Source organism: Microchirus variegatus (genome assembly GCF_963457635.1).
Source record: "Microchirus variegatus genome assembly, chromosome: 20".
Taxonomy (NCBI): Eukaryota; Metazoa; Chordata; class Actinopteri; order Pleuronectiformes; family Soleidae; genus Microchirus; species Microchirus variegatus.
In genome coordinates, this window is record NC_139821.1 from 13,102,066 (window position 1) to 13,122,349 (window position 20,284).

At 41.8% G+C, this 20,284-nt stretch overlaps 2 protein-coding genes across 2 annotated transcripts; one reads left to right on the forward strand and one right to left on the reverse strand.

Moving 5' to 3' along the window:
• Positions 1-759: 759 nt before the first annotated feature.
• zcrb1 (zinc finger CCHC-type and RNA binding motif 1) lies at positions 760-3,421 on the reverse strand. Its single transcript, XM_083906872.1, has 8 exons — positions 3,320-3,421; positions 3,051-3,144; positions 2,908-2,936; positions 1,817-1,928; positions 1,599-1,706; positions 1,350-1,456; positions 1,194-1,275; positions 760-990 (listed from the first exon to the last, which is right to left on the reverse strand). Exons 2-8 carry the CDS (start codon positions 3,132-3,134, stop codon positions 850-852), a joined length of 663 nt encoding a protein of 220 aa, XP_083762998.1. The 5' UTR covers positions 3,135-3,144; positions 3,320-3,421; the 3' UTR covers positions 760-849.
• Positions 3,422-3,688: 267 nt separating this feature from the next.
• pphln1 (periphilin 1) lies at positions 3,689-20,206 on the forward strand (the record flags this gene model as incomplete). Its single annotated transcript, XM_083906809.1, has 11 exons — positions 3,689-3,692; positions 4,986-5,050; positions 5,320-5,529; positions 5,940-6,001; positions 7,130-7,249; positions 7,583-7,761; positions 7,956-8,042; positions 9,436-9,471; positions 10,206-10,261; positions 14,871-15,014; positions 19,785-20,206. 11 exons carry the CDS (start codon positions 3,689-3,691, stop codon positions 20,055-20,057), a joined length of 1,236 nt encoding a protein of 411 aa, XP_083762935.1. The 3' UTR covers positions 20,058-20,206.
• Positions 20,207-20,284: the final 78 nt, after the last annotated feature.

Genomic DNA, 20,284 nt, shown 5'->3' on the forward strand with positions numbered 1-20,284 from the left:
AAACCTTTTAATGTCCATTTCCGACAGCGTCTGCAGCAGCAGCAGTCTGGTGTGAACACGAGCCCACTCACATCCGTTCACTGTGCTTTCATCATCATCATCATCATCATCATCATCACACCCCTCCATCTTTGTGTTGGCCTCGCTCACTGCAGACATGCCGCACAGACGCGTTCAAGACATCGGGGAATCCCTCGCTTTTGTCTGCCGTGTGTTGACGCAAGCCAACTCCAGAGACCATGATCCCAGGCGAACATGGAGACAGAAGAGTGAGCAGGAAGCTCCGGGGTTCCCGCAACACCGCATTTCAAGCACACAGCACAGCACTGATGCCTGGATTGTGGCACGATGGCTGCACCAATATTTTGGACTTTTTTTTATATTCCTATTGGATTGCATGTATCGTGCATGCGAGGAAAGAGATGCAAATAACATTGATAATTGCCATTTGCCTGTTTAGTTGTTGTTCTTCTAGTCTGGTAATGGTAGCATGCACCTAACATTTATTTATTATGTATTTAAAATGTTAATATTTAGTGTAGCCTGGACCACTTTTTCCACATATTATGTTTGTCATAAGATGCCACTGTTCTAAAACACACATTTACTACACTGAGCTAAATGTATAGTGACCTTTTCTTTGTGATTTTCAAAAGTAACCAAGAGTTTGGTTTGTCATAATAAAAACTCATTGTTTTAATAAATGTTTTTCTTTTTAAAATCTCACACACAATCACCCAAAACAAAAGTCTCGGCGCTAGGACAAATGACGTAACGCAGCACACCACAAAAACGAACCCATATTTACAAAACAATTAGGTGCTGATTAAATGTTCGTCATCATAATTATTAGTCACTGAGCTCCTCTTCATCACTGAAGTACGCGCTCTTCTTAATCCTTGGTTTTCTCGAATCCGCGTCCGTCGAAGCGTGTGCTTCTTGAGCAGGTGCCTGCTTCCTCTGCGTGTCCTCTTCCTCAATACGAGCTTGCTGGAAGGAAAGGAAACAAGAAAAGAAGACATATTACACCAAATGAGACGAATTAGGAAGTTAATTGTTGTTTTATTCTAAGTTTATTTCTAACTGTCATTAAGTGATGTTTGGGTCACATGTTTTTTCCATAGGGGGGTCTTTCTCGTTCAAAAATTGTGAATCACATGTCAACGCTGTCTTTCTTTGGTACCTGCACTCACCTGAAAAGCTATAGCTTGACTCAGACTATCTAACGCTGGGTCCTCTCCCCCTTCTTCACTTTCTTCTTCTTCTTCTTCCTCACTACAAGGGAAAAAGATGCAGGAATTACAAAAGCAACAATAGCACCTCACAACAGGAGCAATTAAAAAACGTACACATGCTCAGGTTTTTTAGCCTTTTTCTTTTTCTTTTCTTTCTTCTTTGGGGGTTCCCTTTCTCCGAGCATGTTAGTGGGGCAAGCGTAGCTCAGATGACCTGTATCCTGTAATTTTTAAACCAAAAACAAAACATTTTGTTTAAGACCTCATACAAATCTGCCAGGTTTTTCATGCACATAAAAATGTTCCACACAGAAAAAGACAGAAATTGAACAAAGATAAAAATGCCACAAAAATTTTACTAACCCCACATTCATAACATTTAGTCTTGTCTGTGTAGTTTCGCCTTCTTATAAACTCAGTTGCTCGTCCGTTGTCAATTGCAATGCTCGCCTTGACCGTTCTGCCAAACAACTAAGAGACAACAAGCACATTTCTAAATCTCACAAGAGACCAACCAATACTAACACGTCTATCATCAGTAGATGTTAAAAAACAATGGTCTCCATATGAAAGAGTCTCACCTGTTTGTTGTTCACTGCTCGTGTACAGTTTTGAGCCGATTCTCTGTCCAGGAAGAGAACAAACGCCACCCCTTTACTGTGTCGAGTGACTTTATCTTTAACGATTGTGACCCTGGAAAAGATTTCAATAACCATCAATGCATATTTTAAAATGGCATTGTATTATGGTATAGTAAAGCATTAAAGAGACATGATGTAGGACTTAAACCTCCTAATATGGTCAAGACTATTTTGAGGCTCATGAACCGTGCCACAAAAAAAACTATAATATTTTGCTTTTACGGCACACGTCAACTTCACCTCCTCTTGCCCAATGAGGAAGTAAATGAAGCAACCACTTTAGAGAGGTGGAACTATGGATTGAGTGGATGTCATGGCAGAGGTTGCAAAGAACAAAGGGAGGATTAAGGTTAAGGAGAGTAATAGAATGAGAGGCCGGACAAGGGAGAATATTGGTCTGGCTTTTGCTCCACTAGAAGACAGATACTCGACTGACGGCGACCTGGTCCTGTTACTGTTGGACTAGAAAGTGTAACTAGTCATCTGTATCTATAGGATTTCAGCCTTCTGTGTGTGTGAGGATTTGTTATTGAAGTCATCTCGTCCTCTGCCCTGTTTCTAATATCTTGAAAAATAAAACAACGTAATCGTATTTACAAAAGGTTGTTTGTACATTAGAGGTCCTGCTTCAGAGTTCACCCGTATCATTGGCTTGTCAACAAATGCACATTACCATGATATATATATTTTATGACAACTGTAACAAATTATTCTGTTTACCAACTGTGGGGGTGAAGCCAAGATCAAATCCTACATTAATCCAAAGGCCTCAAAAGACTGTTTTTGCACATAATGCATAAAAAAACCGACCACACTGTCACCTCTACTGTTTATATTGCACATTGTGCCATTTTTTTGCTTCTATTCTTAACATTTTTATTCATCCCTTATAAGATATTACTACTACCATTTGTGCTGATGTGTCAATTTGATTTTCTCAAATGGAGAATCAGTTTAAGTGCATGCCATTTTATCTTATTGCTGCAAACATGTATTTAATAATAAAATAAAGTGGCAAAGCCATGACTTACTTGACAACTTTTCCATACTTGGTGAAGAGCTAGAATGAGACGATGATGGTTTTTTTTTAGTATGCAAGTTGACTCTGATTAATAAAAAAAAATAAATAATAACATCCATGTTTTCTTTCACTTTTAACATGAAAACACATTACCTTGTGAAGATCGTTGTTGGTAAGAGAGAAAGGCAGGTTAGACACATACACTGTGCTTTTGCTCGGTGCTAAACCCCCGCTCATACTGGACACACTGTAAAGGAAAAAGAACAGTCTTTGTTTCATAATACCTACTAAATAAACTGTCAACTATTAGCTAATAGCTTTGCTCCTCCAAGTGTTCTACAGAAGTGTCGCTAAACCTTTAGTTACCTGAGTAATAGTAATTTTAAACAGTTGGTACCAATTGTATTAACCAAACTACTCACCAACACCACCTCCAACAATGTCAACATTCGCCCAAAACGCAGTATATTGTGAATTTATTTGTCGCAGGCGAAAACAAACGCCATCACATTTGCACGTCGCAGTGTGATGACGTACACAGAACCCTCGTCCAATGTAAAATGCCAATGTCCCACCGGGAGAGGCTATGCTAGGCTAACTAACCGAGAGAAGAAGGCAAGCTTATTTTGCTATTCTGTGTGGACTACCTTGCGTTTTGGGTGAAGGTTATTCCACGTTTATTTATCACACAATACCTTAATTCATCCCACATATGTAGCTGTCATTGTTGTTTTGTAGTAACGCTAAGATAACCTCATAATAAATTGAACGTGCAAAGGGTTGCTATAGACATGGGTGATGGCTAGTTAGCCAGGCTAGTTGATCGGTGCCACTGTTGTTAGCGGTTAAACCAGACACAGAGAATGTTGTGTTGGTTTTTGTGACTCGTCGGTGTAGTGTTGTGTCCGTAAATATAAGCGCCGTTGGTTAAAAGGATGTTAGTCTATCGGTTAGTGTAGTTTACAGGGATTATCCACAACCGGCTCAGTTAACTGTGTTTCATTTCCCAGTCATACACTGCTACCTATTTTGTGTATGTTTTTTTTCCCCCAATGTACTCTTTACACTATGCATTAGTGTACTTTTTGTGAGTGGAGCACTTTTAAGATATGGAAAATACATTTTAAAGACCACAGTCTCTCATTTTATGACAATTCTGATTTTGCAAAGATTGTGTATATTGTGTGGTCAGTATTTACATGACTACTACTACTACTTCATACCACATTTCTGTATATCCACTGTCCTATGAGCAAAGTCCTGTTTACTTTTCTGCTTCCTGTTTGCTTAGAGCTCATCCAATTGTTGTTGAAAATGTCACGAGTGATATTATAACATTAATATGAGAAAAATATTGTCTTAAAACAGAGTGTATTACCACCTCATACTTAGTAATTGAGATGAACGGACAACTCCAACAAACATTGTGATGTTATTTCAGCAGGGACGTGTCTGCAGCTACGAAATAATTTCAAAATCATTTGGTGTAAAGCATAGTTGTCTTAAAGTGTCTTGAGTGAATGCTTATCTCAAACCTTTTCCCCTGTCTGTGTTCCAGGTTGTGCTGAAAGTCCTAAATAACGCACAGAAACGTCCTCCTTGAATCAAAAAGTGAGAATGCAGATGATTTCCTATTTTATTTGATCATAATGACATCACCATCTCCACCTACAATTTTCAGCTGAATTCAGAATTTGCAAATCAAAACATTTGGCTTGTTTTAGAGATGTTTGCTGTACAGTCCTATGCTATACTAACTTATACCACCATTTCTGGCAGGCTGTACACTAGGTGTAATGTGCCCTCCACAGTTTCAAGTTATGTTTTTGTGGGCAGATCAAATACAGGCTAAAGAGGAGAAACGTGCGTTAAAGGATGCCCCATCCACGTTCAATACTTAGACTTTGTTCTCTATGTTGTGAATAAATAGAGAAATCCTGCACTGCAACTTTTCATCAATGTTTTGCTTTAATTTAGACTGATATCGTGATGTATATCATTGACTTGCAATATATTGATTATCACAGAATCGATGTATCATATCGTGAGTTACCCTGATTCCCATCTTTCACTCTATGCTTTTTTTAGTGACGTACAGGAGAGACAGGAACATACGGGAGGTGTACGAGGAACGATTCTTAAACGAGAGACCAGTGAGTCCATTATCCTGATACCGCCTTTTGACTTTCTCCTATCATATTCAAACTCATGCACATGCCAACTCAATAAGGATTGTATTTCAAGAAGCCAGTATGTGTCATTAAGAGGAGGTTCACAATGTCCTAAACTACTAGAATTGTTCTTTCAATTGGGTTTCTGAGTTTGTCGATTAAGTATATAATGGCAGTGTTGTATGTGTGATTTTAAGAGCCTTTTGGCCAAATGTCAAATTCATTGAAATGAATCCGTTCCATTGTTGTAGGGGCCATCATATCCACGAGCAGGTGGAGCAGGGGACAGGAGGGGCCCCTTTGGCAGGCCAGAGGATGACTACAACCGCTACGAAGGAGGGCCCCGCTTTTTCCCTAATGGAGGCGGCCCCCGAAATTACCATGAAGATCAGAGGGGCTACCACGGCGATAACGCTCATTTCCCCGGAGAACGCAGAGCCGCCCCTCCACCTTCAAGAAGGGTGAGGGCAATATATGACTCGCATACAGCTTGTTGTGAGGGTACTACCCAATGGTAGATACGCAGTTGTGAAGGTGACATAACTGCTGAAATCTGCCTTAAATTAATTTTGAGACCTTATTTGTGCAGAGGGTGAGCTATTTTACCTTTTGCACTATGATATTCTAATGCTTTTCTGTGTGACCTGGGAGAGGTTTTGTTTTTCCTCCAGTGTATAAATAATATATATATTTTTCCCTGCCCCATAATTCTTGTTGAGGGCAGATGATGTTGCACATTTTATAACTCTATGTAGCAAATTGTGAAGTGTTGTTCCTGTTTGGCGATACATTACATTACTTAGACTTAAGGATGCATCAGCTCATGTTGAAAAACGGACACTATAAAGCATCTTTGACATATTTGTTGCAGGAGGAGTTTCCTTACAGAGGACCCAGGGAAGAGCCCCACACAGGAAGGCCTATGGAGTTTAGGTAAACTTCTCCTTCTCCCAACGTTTGCCACAAATCCCGTGCTTCAGCTGAGGAGGCAGGATCTCTGCAGGAGTCTTGTTTTCACACCACCCCTCTTTTAAATGCGTGTTTGCATAGCAGCAACCATAAATCACGGTCTGCTCAAACCCATTTTGGCCCGTCGCACCTCATACACATGTCTTTCAGTCTCGTGTCTCGCCCGGCTCCACACCATCAGACGAGTGTTCAGACGAGCAATGTCAGGGTGTTTAGAAATTTAGGCAAGAGATTTAAAGTTGACAGATTTACGGTCGTCTTTTCACCGGGGCTGAACCTCCAGTTGCCAGTAAATCATGCTTTGCATGACCTGTTAAATCTAAAAATATACATCGAAAAGACAAAGTGCCCCGGCAAGTGCATACTTCCGATGGTGATTTGTTGACTTTCTTTTCATAACTTAATGGCCTTCGATGGCTGCAGCAGACTAATAATAAATCATTTTCACATGTGATGCCAGTGTTTTATCAGTCAGCAGCTGTGGCTAGAGTAAATTAAAACGCAACACATTTGTCATTCTTTGTCTCATGAGAGCATTGATGGGGGCTTTTGAGGTCAGACCTGCTATTTAATCGTGCAAAATAAGAATGCACATTAATCAGTTTTATGTTATTTTTAGCTTATTTTTGTTAATGTGAAAAGCTGAAGAATTGTATGCTTCGTCCCTTTTGACTCCAAATCGGCAACGCACACTTTTTTATTTATAGATTGGTGTAAATTTTCCAAAATGACAAAAATGGATTTGGCAGACATTCGCTAACAGACATACAAAGTTGTTAATTCCAGGTGAAGATTTTCGAGTTGTAAAAGTGTTCAATTCTGGCCTGTTGATTTGTAAGTTTGGTGTAAGCAGAGGTCAGACATCAGTTTAAACGTAGTTGGTCGTCACTCTGGTCATAACAGTGTAACTTTTATTATTGTTTCTCTCTATTCAGCATGAATGACAAGAGAAAAACACTCAGAAACGGAGACTAAAGATATTCGGTTGCTTTAGCTTTTTTGATGTTCAGATTCAAATGATTCCCACTCGTATGACAGTATTTTATTTGTGTATTAACTGGTAACTGTATCACACGTGTTTCAATTCCTTAGTGCCCGAGGTCCCCCACCTCCTCATAACATGCGAAATCAGGGCGTCTACCCGGCACAGAGGTCACTTCCAGAGAGCGGAGAAGACACACTAGTGCAGGCCATTCTCAACCTGGACAGAGGGTATGAGTGAATACATCTATATCCATGTGCCGTTATTGTTTGAAGGTGTGCTTTTTAGTTCATTTTAGCTAATATCTGTGATGACTAGTTTATCTTTTGGATGAAAAGAAAATCTTCCAATGATTTAAACCGATTGCATGCAACAGAAAAGGGGGAGAAGCATTATCCGCAGAAGACACTGAATCTGTTTCTTGACATGTATGTGATCATTGTGAACACTAGAGGGCAGCGTTGTTCTTTGTTGGCACAGAAAGAGCCCGGGTTGAAAGTCTTGTCACAGAACAATATGAGCATTCAGATTATGACAGATTACACATCCCTGTGTGTTTACAGAGAGGAGCGAGACCATTTCAGAAGAAAAGCTGCCCCGTTCCCTCCGCTCAGAGAACGTTCTCCGGTTCGCCGCGAGGCGGCCCGCTCCCCTCACAGCCGCTCAGGCTCCAGCGTCAGCAGCAGAGGTTACTCGCCCGACAGAGCCAAGGGCCTGCCATTTCCTTCACAGCAAGGCAAGAGTATGTAGAATTGTTAGTTTCCCCATCTTCCTATGGAGCATGGAGCCTTTGCAGTTCAGTACAACCACCCCCATAAGTGTCTGCCCCTTTTTTGTGTGTTTTTATAAATACACTCTATTATTTCCCCACCTCTTTATTTGTTTATTACTTCACTGTCTGTCCATAACTGATGATTTGGCTCACTGGCTTTTCAGGTGCAGATGGTCCAGAGGGTCACGCGGGTGCTAATGAGCACCTCTGGGGGTCGCTATTTACTCAACAGAGTGGACATGACACTTTGGGTCTGTACATGAAGCCGTGAGCACATGAGCTTGGACCTGGGTGAAGAGGATGCTTTTTTTTGTTGCATCTTTGTCATGTCAGCTTTCTACATTTTAGAGGTTGCACTTGAGAAAGATGCGAAAGGCAGGAGACAAAATGCCTGAAAATACTTAATGACTAATTACATTCAAAATTGACCTGATATAAAATATTAAAGCAAAAATAAGAACACTGAAAGAATCACATTTCACCCAGGTCTGAAGTCGGTTGCATCATCAATTTTGTTTTTTGAAAAATTTACTTTTGCTGTGGTGGGTTTTATTTGGGAAACAATTTCTACTTCCTGTTTGGGAGATACATTAGCACTTTTTATGATCCCTATATAAGCTGCACTTGCATTGTTCCATATTATTCTCAGTTCATTGAACAACACACTAAATAATGTATAACCTGATTTGCTTTGAAAAGTATAACAGTATGTTTTTACAGTCCATATCGAAGCTGTCATGTCAAGTATTCGGGCACAGACAGAAATAGCTAATTAGCAGTATCGATCAGTGGCACATTGATATATTATTGATCTGACTGACACAGAACTGTAATGTATAAAAGTGCTTCAGTATCTCCCTGATCACTGCATGTTCTTTGTTCTTTGTTGTTTGTGTTGCTTCATCTACCAATCTCCTTGTTTCCACATGCATTTCTTCTTTTTAAGTTTCCATTTGTTTGGTTTGCGTTGCTTGTGGAGCTCAGTTGACCATGGAACAAATTCATGCTCATACGTTTATGAAAAAAGGAATGGTTGCTCGATGGCAGATGTTTAAAATGCTTTGAAATGCTCTACTCTTGGAAGTACACCGCTTGAAAGTTTGGGGTCAACTATACACTTTTTTGTGTGTGTTTTTCATTAAAACTCACACTTTTATTCATCAAAATAGTTGCAAAATGAATAGAAAATATAGTCATGACATTGCTTTCATCAAAGAACCAGCAAAACTATTTTCAACTGTGTTAACATAATTGCACAAGGGTTTTCAAGGGTTTTCTAATCATCCGATAGCCTTTTATTAACACACACGCAATGTACCATTAGAACACTGATGGTTGCTGGAAATGGGCCTCTATACACCTATGTACATATTCCATTAAAAAACAGACGTTTGCAGCTAGAATAGTTGTTTACCACATTAACAATGTACAGAGTGTATTTCTGATTCAGTTAATATTATATTCATTGAATCATTGACATTTATAAGTGACCCCAAACTTTTGAACGGTAGCGTACATCCATTGATCATGTTTTTACTGGTCTGTCCGTGCAGTTGGTATGCTTGCAAGTTTTGCTATGCGATCAATGAGGATAGTTGTCGATGTAAACAGGCAGTGACCTTGTACGGTTTTGTCTTCCTACAGGATATGAAGAGTCTTATTCTCAGAGCAAGATGACTGGTAAGTCCAGTTGAGTGGTTGGGGTTGGGGGGGGGGAAAGCTGCGTCAGTCACAGTCCTGTAGTCGTGTAGCAAGTAATGACAACAATATGAGATGCAGAGGATTTGTTGTGCAAAAAGAAATACAAAGGTTAGAATCGTTAAACTTAACCTGGTCTCAGTCCGCGAAACCCGAGCGAGACGGAGAGCGTTTCTAATCTGTCCAGCAGCCGTCCTTGCTCTCCGCTCTGTCTGTCACTTTGTCAAGCCTAATAAAGATGCCACCGGGTCGTGTGTGGATGAGGAGGGAGAGGGTATAGGATGACTGATGGATATTCCTGAAGTCATCCTTTCCACCTCGGGGGTTTTTGGTTTTATTGCTAGGTGCTTGGAGTTCATGTTTGCTGGAAGGACTCGGCTATCAAAATGACTGTTCTTTGTTGGTACTGGAGTGACTAGAGAGGAGGCAGTGTCCATAATGTTTTACAGTGAATCCACCACTGGAGGTTGAAGCACTAGACTAGAGCAAACCCCCCCTGTTTCTGTATTGTTCCAGATGTTCTAGCCGTAGGTACTTGAGCATGTTTACAGACCGTGTCACCAAAAGTCCCAACCCTTAACTTTTTAGACTCACTAATCCTCCACTTTCCTTTGCTAATTTCTGCCTCTTGCTGATATCTTTTAGTTTTTTTTTTTTTCCCTCCACTCCACTCTCATCCTATTAAACTTTTTTTTGTGTCACTCTCATTTCCTCAGACAAAATTCCCGGCCTGTCAAGAGAAGGCTCGCCACACAGTGCAGCATCAATCAAGGTGAGCCCAAACAGATGAAAAGATAATAATCTTTTTACTCACTCACTCACACAAGTATTCACTTGTCATTGCTGTACTGGTGTTATTGTACGTGCGACGTTAAGTTTACATGACTGAACAAAAAGACAAGAACATTTGTCTCTTTTCATGAATGTTAGTCTTTGAACGCAACACTATAAATTACGAGCTGTCAGTTATTCCGACAGCTGAGTTGAAACAAATATTATGTGACATTGTTTTCCTCTGAAGACGTATGGATATTTGCGCCGGCCACATGTGACTTCATTATTTATCATTAATCTTACCATTAGTGACGTGAGATTGATCTCTTGTGATGATGCCTCCTGCGCTGCCTCGCTTAGCTTACGCTAACGGCTAAGTGAACATGCTAGTCCACAGATTTGTTTGTTACTTTGCCATTTAGTGTGATATCAGATATACTTTCACGGTTTAGCAGAGAGACTGAGAGCAGTTTAGTTTCAATGTTCAGAGTGGATTTAAGGCCACTTGCGCTCACAGCCCCCCCTGCTGGATCATGTGGTTTTATGCTTTATATTGTAAATGGGACATATTATGCAAAATCAACCTTTTAATCATTTAAATCCTTAAATCCATATTTGGGACTCTGGAGGCCCTATCAGTCGGCAAAGTGTGGAAAAAGATGTTCTGTGGTCCTCTTCAGTTTAACTACAGGAGATGCAACATGAGGTGTTGACTTCCGCGCTCCTTGGGACATCACAGTGCGCTAAATTCCTGGAATTGTTGTCTCGCGGATCTCCGCTTTGTCCGTAAAACACGCGAGAGTGCTGGCAAGGGCAGCGGTATCCGAAAACCGGAAGTCCGCGAAAAGTTCTACTCTTGGCTCCACAGTGCAGCACAGAGTTCTACACAAACTTCCAGCCTCAGAGGATTTATCTGTCCAGTGGATACATATATATATGACGACAATGTGCCGGCTAGAGCCTGCAAATGATCACTTTTCCAAATGCTTACTGTTGTTAGCTCCCAGTAGCCTCTGTGGCTGATGTAATTTCCTGTCATTTAAGTTTCGTTTTATTTTATTTTTTAAGGTGGACCTAAAGAGATACGATTAAACAGAGTTTTTTGAACAGGGCTGTTTTGGCAGGGTGATTGAACTGCTGTGGTGCTTCATTCTTATGGTATTTTGACCAAAGCATGTCACAGACATGTTCATTAGGACACCAGGGAACTAGGTTAACTTGGAGAAATAGGGTATAATATGTCCCCTTTAAACTGACCGAGGTCTAAAGGGTCAACTTTTAACGTTGCCCCTTAAGTTCAAACAGCTATCTGAATTTCAGATAAAAAGTGACAACCCTACTATAAATCCAGCCAACTACTTTTTTTGTGTGTGTGTACCATGGACTCAGTCTGTCAGTGTACAGCAGGATGCACCTGGAACTTCTTAAATTCCATCCCTTTAATAAACATCAAGTCCCATTGAAGTGTGTTAATGGGTTTTAAAGTGGTACTCGCACTGAGCATGAAAGCCAAGTCCCAGGCTTTGTTTACCTGTGGTGTAAGCAGACCTCACTCACACAAAAAGTAGGGAAAGAGGGCTCGTGTGACGACGACATTTGTTCCTCTTCTATTAGAAAGAACATACTTTCACCGTTTTGGGGCGAAAGTGTTGAGTGCAGGTATCTGCTGGCTGCTTGGTAAACTTGCTTGTTTGCCGATAACCGTGCCGAGGAGTAAATAGAATCAGATGTGATTAGGCTTAGCGTGGTGCATCTGGCGCTGGCCACCCAGAAGTGAAGAGGCGAGTAACTTACTAGCCCAAGTAAAACTTTATCACCTCATCTTAGCCTCCAATCCAGGACAGGTCCCAGAGGAACTCATTGAGATGTGTTTTGGCTAACTTAAAGAGTGTAAATCAGTGTTTAGTCGCCATGACGATATCAATAGCCTGTGTGTCTTACCACCGTATTCTTGTCATACATGATTGATGGAAGAGAAGAGAAAGTATATAATGCGAGCATATGCATCATCTGATGACTTTTAAAAAGGTTTTGCGTAATTACGGGGTTCAATTTCAGACTGTATTAAGTGCTCGATTGGATGACTTGATGTTTTAAACGTTGTGAATTCAGCCCAAGACGAACGATACAAAAAATCTATTTGACTGAATGAAACTGATGAGATTAGGTCTAAATATGGCAAAATATGTGTATTTATTTCCCCTTGATGTAACACCAGCTGGTGACAGTTTTATTCAAGCAGGAAATTGGTACAGTGAGTTTGAACAAAGCACCTGATAAGTCAGTTTATTCTACGTTACTGAAGAAAACTGAAGAAAAAAGTGAAATTTAATTGAAATTTCTTTATAACTGAAAGTAGAAAGTAGACTGTTTTGTATTTTTGCCCTATGACATCTTAAAATTGTCCGTAGTATTCAAAAGTTACTTCACGAGTCAATTTTGAGTCAAATGGGCATAAAACGACAGCTCAATCTTCGCCGATGGACCGTTTTTCTTCCCCCTTTTTTTAAGCTCTGCTCCTTTTTTGTAGTCACTGCAGTAAATGTCTAAAATGATATAGAGTCACTTGCAAAAGGAAAACCACTTAACATTCTCATAATGTGCCTAAGTTGTAACATTTTTACAAGTTATACAGTCACTTTGATCACAAAGCCTATAAAAGTTTATGGTTGAATGTTGCTTTAATGTCCACAATGTGTCATTACTTATCTCATTAGCAGCCCGTAGATCTTCTAAAGGACGGCGTGTTGGTCATTTGAAAGTTTTTGTTTTTGTTTTTTAATGACTGAGCGTGAGCTCGTGGACGTCCCGCGACGCGTCAGAAATTACAAGTTGCTCCGGAGAAACGGTCCTTTCCTCGTCTTCCTCCACCCCATCAACTGCTGTGATCAAAGTTTTCAGCGAAACACTCCTCCCCTCAGCACACGCACATGCACACTGCTGTTGCTGCTGTTGGGTTTGATGTAGCCCGTGGTGCATTGTTGTTCTCTGTTCCGAGGGCACAAACCCATAACCTTGGCCAAGATGAAAGCCCTGTTCTGTGCCCCCCAGTAAAGCTCGCACTAATGGCCCTGGCCTCTCCCTGCCTGCTGCGGTGTTTCAACAAACACATGCAGGCTTTCTGGAGCCACCCCAGACAGAAAGAGAGACTAAAAGAGAGGAATGGACAAGCAGCGCGGACTCCGACTGTGACCCAGGGTGGTCCAGTGGGTGAAGAGTAGAACTGAAAGGGTCACTGGAAGGTTTCAACTTTACACAAAGCAACATTCCCGTCAATTTGAAAGAGTAACAATATTTCTTTTACCAGGATTTTTTCGGCTTAACCCACCAACAGGAAAGATGTGTCTCAAATGTCTAATTTCCCTGTGGCGCTGTGGAAAGGATTTGCCTTAAAACAAATGTTCTTTTCTCTGGACAATCAAGTACAAGTTAAAATGACAAATTAGTCCTCCCCTAGCGCCATTTTTGTCCACTTTTGCTCATATAAATGTACATTTCATCTGCCAAGCTTTAAATATAGGCTAAAACATCTCATCCAGGTTGGGCTGTGTCCTGTCAACTGACAAGGACACACACATGGATTATTATTTTCATTGAGGTTGAAGGAGGAGGATTAAGACTGACGAGCAGAATTGTGCCTGTGTACCCTGTACATAAAGCAGTTGGCTTCAGGGGGGGGAATTTGATGGTTGAATAATTAGACGCTGCGTTTACGAGTTGTGCCTTTGTATTTGAGACCACACTCGGCTTTGTGATGTACCATCTCCTGTAATTTCTCTGCTCTGCCATCACGGAGATTTAAAATGACTAAGACTGTGGCCCGTTTCCCTTAACGCTGAGTGGACTTTAGTCACGGCCCGGCGGTTCTGCTCCCTGGCCTCCATCGAGTAATAGTATCAGGGAAATGAGAAAAGAAAAAATTTGAGTGGTAAACCAAGTTGGGCTCATTTATCCTCTTTGCTCTTTCTTTTGGCTTTCACACTAGTACTTATGGGTAGTATAGTTTCCAGTCTTCACATTAGATAGCCCACCGTGGCTTATCTGGCTAGACTTTCGATTCTCTTAAGATGCTAAAAAAAAAAGTGCTTAGATGTCAGTTTCGTTGACAAATTCGCTTTGACGATCGAGCCAGGTTCTTGTCATAATCTGCTAAGTAATAACAGCGCGCCGTATGGCGGTCGTGTCATATAATACGCCGTTGGTCTCTTCGCCGTAAAATTATATGAATCCCCCAATTTTTCAATTTGCAGTAGATGTAACTCGACATTCAACTTCCACAGAGTGAACGTTTGACTTTTCAAGCGACTGCTGCCGCTTCAGTATATCTACACGATACGCTTCATCAACCGCATCTTTTCTGTAGTCTGTAGGTCAGTTCATGGCATTGCATCGACGATCTGTGGTTGCGCTTTTAAGTCGCTAACCTACATTTTCTGTTCTCTGCTCTCATTGTGTCTTTTCTGCCATCTTGATTGATTTTTATCCAGTAAATGGTGGAGTTGCCTGCAATCGGCATGTGAACTCCTCTATGCTATGACGATATATTTATTGGTTTTGCCTATCAGCACTTGCTTTATATCTGAGAACTCTACCTTTACCTCTTTCAGGAGGAGAACCATCCTCCAGAGGCAGAAAAGGAGGAGCTGCCCGTAGCTCCTTTGGTGGAGGAGGAGACTATCCAGAAGCCTACGGAAGGTTTTCAAGAGAGACGAGCCCTGGCCATTGCAGCTAAAGCCCTGGAGATCGAGAAGGTGCTTTGCTAACACTTGACACAGTACATTTCATCCGCCCCTTGCTAGAGAAAGGGTTAAAATAACTGTTTTGAGGTTTCACCACTCGTTTATGACATACAGTGCCTTGTCATACTGATTATGAGCTGATGAAAAATAGTGCATTTTATTCAGTTTTTACTGTTAGCATTATAGGGGGGAGAAAAAGCACAGAGCCACATTTTCTTCCCTTCAAAAAAAAGCGCAGATTTTTTACAATCGTCTCATTGCACGTGGGTCATTTGTAAAACCTCTCTATAAATGTCAACATCACAGTCCATGCATGAGACGAACTCCACCTCTGGCATACGACGCCGCGCATATACGACGGCCTTGGGTTTTCTGAGTCACACGTGTATTATTTTACTGGATAGGCTTGAATAGAACAGTCACCTATTATGCGCCTAACAAGGCAGGAAATTACCTTTTTCCGTTCACTGGCCACCGCGGTGGGTACATCCTGAAATTCACCAGTCACTTTTACAGATCCTGGTTTTTGTACAGTGTGGTTATCGTTAATCGGCGCGTAGGCTGCGCTTGCCAAATGTTCCCCAGCGTCTTCCTGGTGGCTCTTGTTAATCTCCCATCCTGACTCCCTCATCTGCAAGAACTACTCATTATACTTTACATATGTGCACACGCAAACATTTGGAGCCCTATATACACGTAAACAGAAACACAAGTGCAGCTTAGACAGACTATACGTTTGCACATTCAATAAATTGGGAGGTGAACCGTTTAACTGAGCCAAAACCACCCGAGGCCTCGCGTTCCAGCTCTGCTCAGTTATCTAATGAAGGCAATTCCTGCACCAGTGAGCGTTACCACTGCTTTACTGGGGCCATTAAACCTGAGCCTGCTCTGCCCTGGAGCGCTCGCTGTGCTCACACATTGAGCTACGCCACAGAGCCCACAGGCTGTTATAACACTGCTGCTGACGCTGCAGCCTTTAGCGCGTTTTTATGGCCCGTCTATTTCTCCGACCATCTGTGTCTGCCTGTTCCCTGCAGAAGACGAAACGAACATTTGAGCGCCGTTGTTTGACTTTTGAGTCGCATTATCAGGTATTCGTTTGTTATAGCCTTATTAATTGTGTAATCTTTACTGCTATAGCCCTCAATTCCAGCAAGACCATAACAGTTTAAAGTGATAAGCTGGAGGAACGGCGTGTTCCACGTTCACAGGCGTCTGAAGTTTCAGGTTTTCATTCCACCGTTCCTGATTTGTTTAGATAAATCTCCATTTCTACCAACAATCTCAGCAGTTTTTCCCTCCTGCTCGTGTACTTTTCTTTGGAGACTTGGCAGTTTTCTCTCGGAGCTCTGAAACGCTGGATTGTCCGGTCAAGAGCGCGGGTGAAAAATCGGTCTCGAACAGATTAGAAAAAGAAGTAATCAGATTTTTCGAACGTTGCCCAGTATCTGCTTTTCTCTGGGGTGTAACAAAACGTTTTTCCACTCGACTTGTACACAGACCTTCAGTCAAAACCTGAGAGACGTCAAATCATCACGGTTGGTTACCTGTCAAAGTGTTTCACAAATGAGATCCTTGAACATGTGCGTGTCTCGTGGCTGGTATTATTCAATCTCGCTCAGAATGCGAACTAATCGCGCCTTGAGTTGAACGTTTTCTTTTTGAGTCTGAAACGGCACTTTCACATCCGCGCTCTGCCAAGTCGTTGCAGTGTTTCGGTCGCGGCAAGCACCAGCGTTTTTTGCCGCTTGACAAGTGTCGGCCAGATGTTTAGCTCCGTGCGGCCAATCGGGTCTAGCCATCTCGTCCACACACACACACACACACACACGCACACACGCACACACTGGGGCACAAACACAGTTCTGTCCGGTGGTTCCTCATCGGTGTCTCCATAAATTTCACAGATCGCGAGCTGGGCTTCGGATCATTGGCTGGGCTGTGTGTAATACCGTTGCCTCAGTCGGTGTGTGTATGTGCTGAAATCCAACCTCAATCCGCTCTCATTGTCGACATTGACTTTGGCTGCTGTACAGACTAACTGGGTGAAGTGTGACAAGGCATGAGAGGCAATAAAGGGTATTATGTTTTTACTCCTCATACCTTAGGCTGAGATACAAAGGGCGTTTTATTTAGTTTATTGAGGAATTTAAACATATTTGGCAGCACTGAGTAAAGTCAGACTGTCTCCCTGTCTCACTAAGGACTTAATTTTAATGCACACGGTTCTTTCGTTCTTTTGTTACTTGTATTTCTGATGCCAGACAAGATCTCCCTCTCAGTCAGACATCTCTCATCTTTTGCCATAAAATAACAGTATGCACTTTTTAACAGCTTATGGAAAATGGGTTTAAAGGTCTAGTGTATAAAAGGTCTTCTAAGGCTAAGGCTCACCGTTCCCTTCCAAGTGTGTTGGAGAGTGTATGTAGCCATACTTCATGAAAACTCAAAAGATCTTTAGTTTGTCCATTGTGGGCTGTTCTAAAATCAAAGTGGTCCAAAATGGCGGCCTCTGTACAGCTGTCCCAGGATCCTGATTATAAATATAACAACTTCACTCTGAATTAATGAAAAACAATTCCCCGCCTTTAATGTAGAAAACATTTTTAGAAGAGGGGGGCAGTTTTTGATCGACCGCACCCATAACTCAAGAGCCGGTTCTTTCCTTCCTGATTGGATAACAAGGGTGGTACTTCAGGAAGTGTGTTCAAATACAGGATATACATTTTCAGCACTTTGTTATCTAAGAACAACTTTCCCTCGTATCCATAGAAGTTGTTATTGGCACATTTGATTAGATGCTTCCTTATAAGAACTTGATAATTGACCAAAATTGACTGTAATCAGCTGTTGAAGGTGACCATAGGACACTGAATAGATTAAAAAGGACTTTGTTCATGAGTCCAGTGGGGAGATCACAAGGAACGTGACATCTGTACTTAGTCTGACTGTTGTGACCATTCATTGTACATCAGGAATGTATAGAAACGCCCAGAAGAGGGGCCCGTCTGCTGTCTGCGTTGATTCCTGTAATTGTTTTGTTCTTGACACGGTTTCGCTGAGCTTAAACAAAATTGAGATGTCCTTTTCAGCTCCCACAGAGTTTTCAACTGAAAGAACATTGTGAAATGCTCTAAATAAGCCAGCGAGTTAGAAAGCCCTGCAGCACAGAAGCTACGGTTTGGTTGTCAGTGAGCGACTGAAGCTCAGCCCTCGCTTAGTCTTATTGTCCATAGCGGTTTGCATAGCAAAGCTTTAACCCTAACCTCAACCATAACCAGTTAATCAATAACCCTAACCTAAACCACAAGTCAAATCATAGCCCTTAAAAATGAATCACTTCCTGCCTCATTACTGCTCCTGACAAGGTCAGTGTCTTTGCCAAACATAGGCGTACACACACACACACACTTGTTGTCATTGGTGATTCGCATTAGCATATGCCTGCAGCGCCCCGACTCAATGTAATGAGCAGCATTGTTTACTCTCTTCCTTCATCCACTGAAGAGGAGTTGGAGAGGTGGAAGTTGAGACTATATGGGATAAGACTATTCATATTAAGAGAGGCTGACCAGAGGAATACTGCAGTATGTCTCATGAAATATTGGAGCCACAGGTGTAGATCAAAATAGTTTCATTCCTACAGAAACAGAGGAGACTGTCCAGAGATTGTCCAGAGAAATGGAGATGTGCACTTCCTAGAGAAGGCCCTTGTACCATGCATGATAGTTTTATATGTGGAGCAATTTTATTTGTAGTAGTCGTGTGTTTTGATTGTTTACTTGGATTTCAAACTCGAGTTACTTCAGCAGCAAGCTCGACAAATCAGTTGTCAAAATCTCAATTACTTTGATAATTACTAACACATAATGTCCGGCCTAACGTGCATATTTCAGGGTTGTTTTTTCTCGGGTTTGGTAACTAAGCTAACACAAAATCCCTTCAGAGCCATCACAAAAAAATCGTTTAACTCATGGATTTAAAGGAGAAAAACCCTTGACAGCTTAACCAATAATGAAAACAGTTATTAGCTGCCGTCCTGTCTTGCTCAGTCTATTTATAATCACTTAGAAAGTTGTTTTTATTCCTTATGATCCTCCATGAAGTGGTGCTTTATGGTGAGGATTTGTTTTTTTGTGTGTAGGAGTTTATCCTCGGTGTTTAAAGAGGGTTTGCGTTGCCCTAGAAAACAGAAGTATTACCATCCTTTGAAATTGCTCTCATTTATCTCTGTGTAATTTCATTGCCAGCTCATGTGTGGGAATATGAGATTGAAGCGAGCCTATTTTAGCATTTTTGCAAACCAAACCGAGGAAGCATGCAGACTCCCTCCGTTTTTTGGGACATTTAAGGCTTGGTGTGAAATGGCAGCTTCCTATCGAGACACCCAACACCTCTTCCTCATTGTCCCTCAGACACCTATTATGAGCTTCTACTGAAGAAAAGGTTTTATTGCATCTTGGGCTACCCTGTCCTATATAAAGGGCCTCATTAAACTTGAGAGGATGGGTGTTTATCGTTGTGACACTATATGATGCGTGTTAACACCGGAGTGATCTGCTCGGGCTCAGTGACACTCGAGTGTTGACACCTAGGCGACAGGTGAAACAGGAAGGGGAACAACTTTTCATCTCCTCGGTTAAGCCCTCTCCTCCTGCAGCTCATAACCTACTGCCTGTCGACACCTCGACCTAAATCAACATACAAATGGTTGTAAATGTGTCTCAGAGAGTTGAATTTTCACACTATTTTGTCCATATCCTGTTGTTTACGCCCCAGATGTACCGCCAGGACTGCGAGACGTTCGGCATCGTAGTGAAGATGCTGGTCGCTAAAGACCCCAACCTGGAGAAGCAGCTGCAGGTTCCCCTCAGGGAGAACCTCGGAGAGATCCGCGAGCGTTGCCTCGAGGACCTCAAGCTCTTCATTTGCGAGCTGGACGACGTGGTCCGGCAGCCAGAGCCCTCCGTCTGTGACTCAACCACTCCATCCACGTCCTTAGCAGGTCATAAACTTTCAAAGACGACAGTGAACCACAGCTCCTCTTACTGACACGCTGGCCTGTCCCACTCGCGTCGAAACGAGACTGAAAGTGGTAGAACCGCTGGACACAATGGACATCTTTGATAAACTTGAGCAAAGCTGGACTGTGAAGGCCTTCTACTGCACAGCAATTTGAAGAACATCTCGGCACGAAGAGAGGACGCGGTTTTGCATCCGTCTGTGGGAATTTATCAGTGTTAGTTTTGATCGGAGCATTTTTTTTACTGTCAGGTTCT

Bases quoted from the DNA above. Each gene is read 5' to 3' on its own strand.
- zcrb1 (XM_083906872.1), bottom strand. From the start codon at position 3,134: ATGAGCGGGGGTTTAGCACCGAGCAAAAGCACAGTGTATGTGTCTAAC. The intron at 1,929-2,907 runs GTAAGTCATGGC...AATCTTTTCCAG, and splicing joins AAGTATGGAAAAGTTGTCAA to GGTCACAATCGTTAAAGATA. The intron at 991-1,193 runs GTGAGTGCAGGT...CTTTCCTTCCAG, and splicing joins GTCAAGCTATAGCTTTTCAG to CAAGCTCGTATTGAGGAAGA.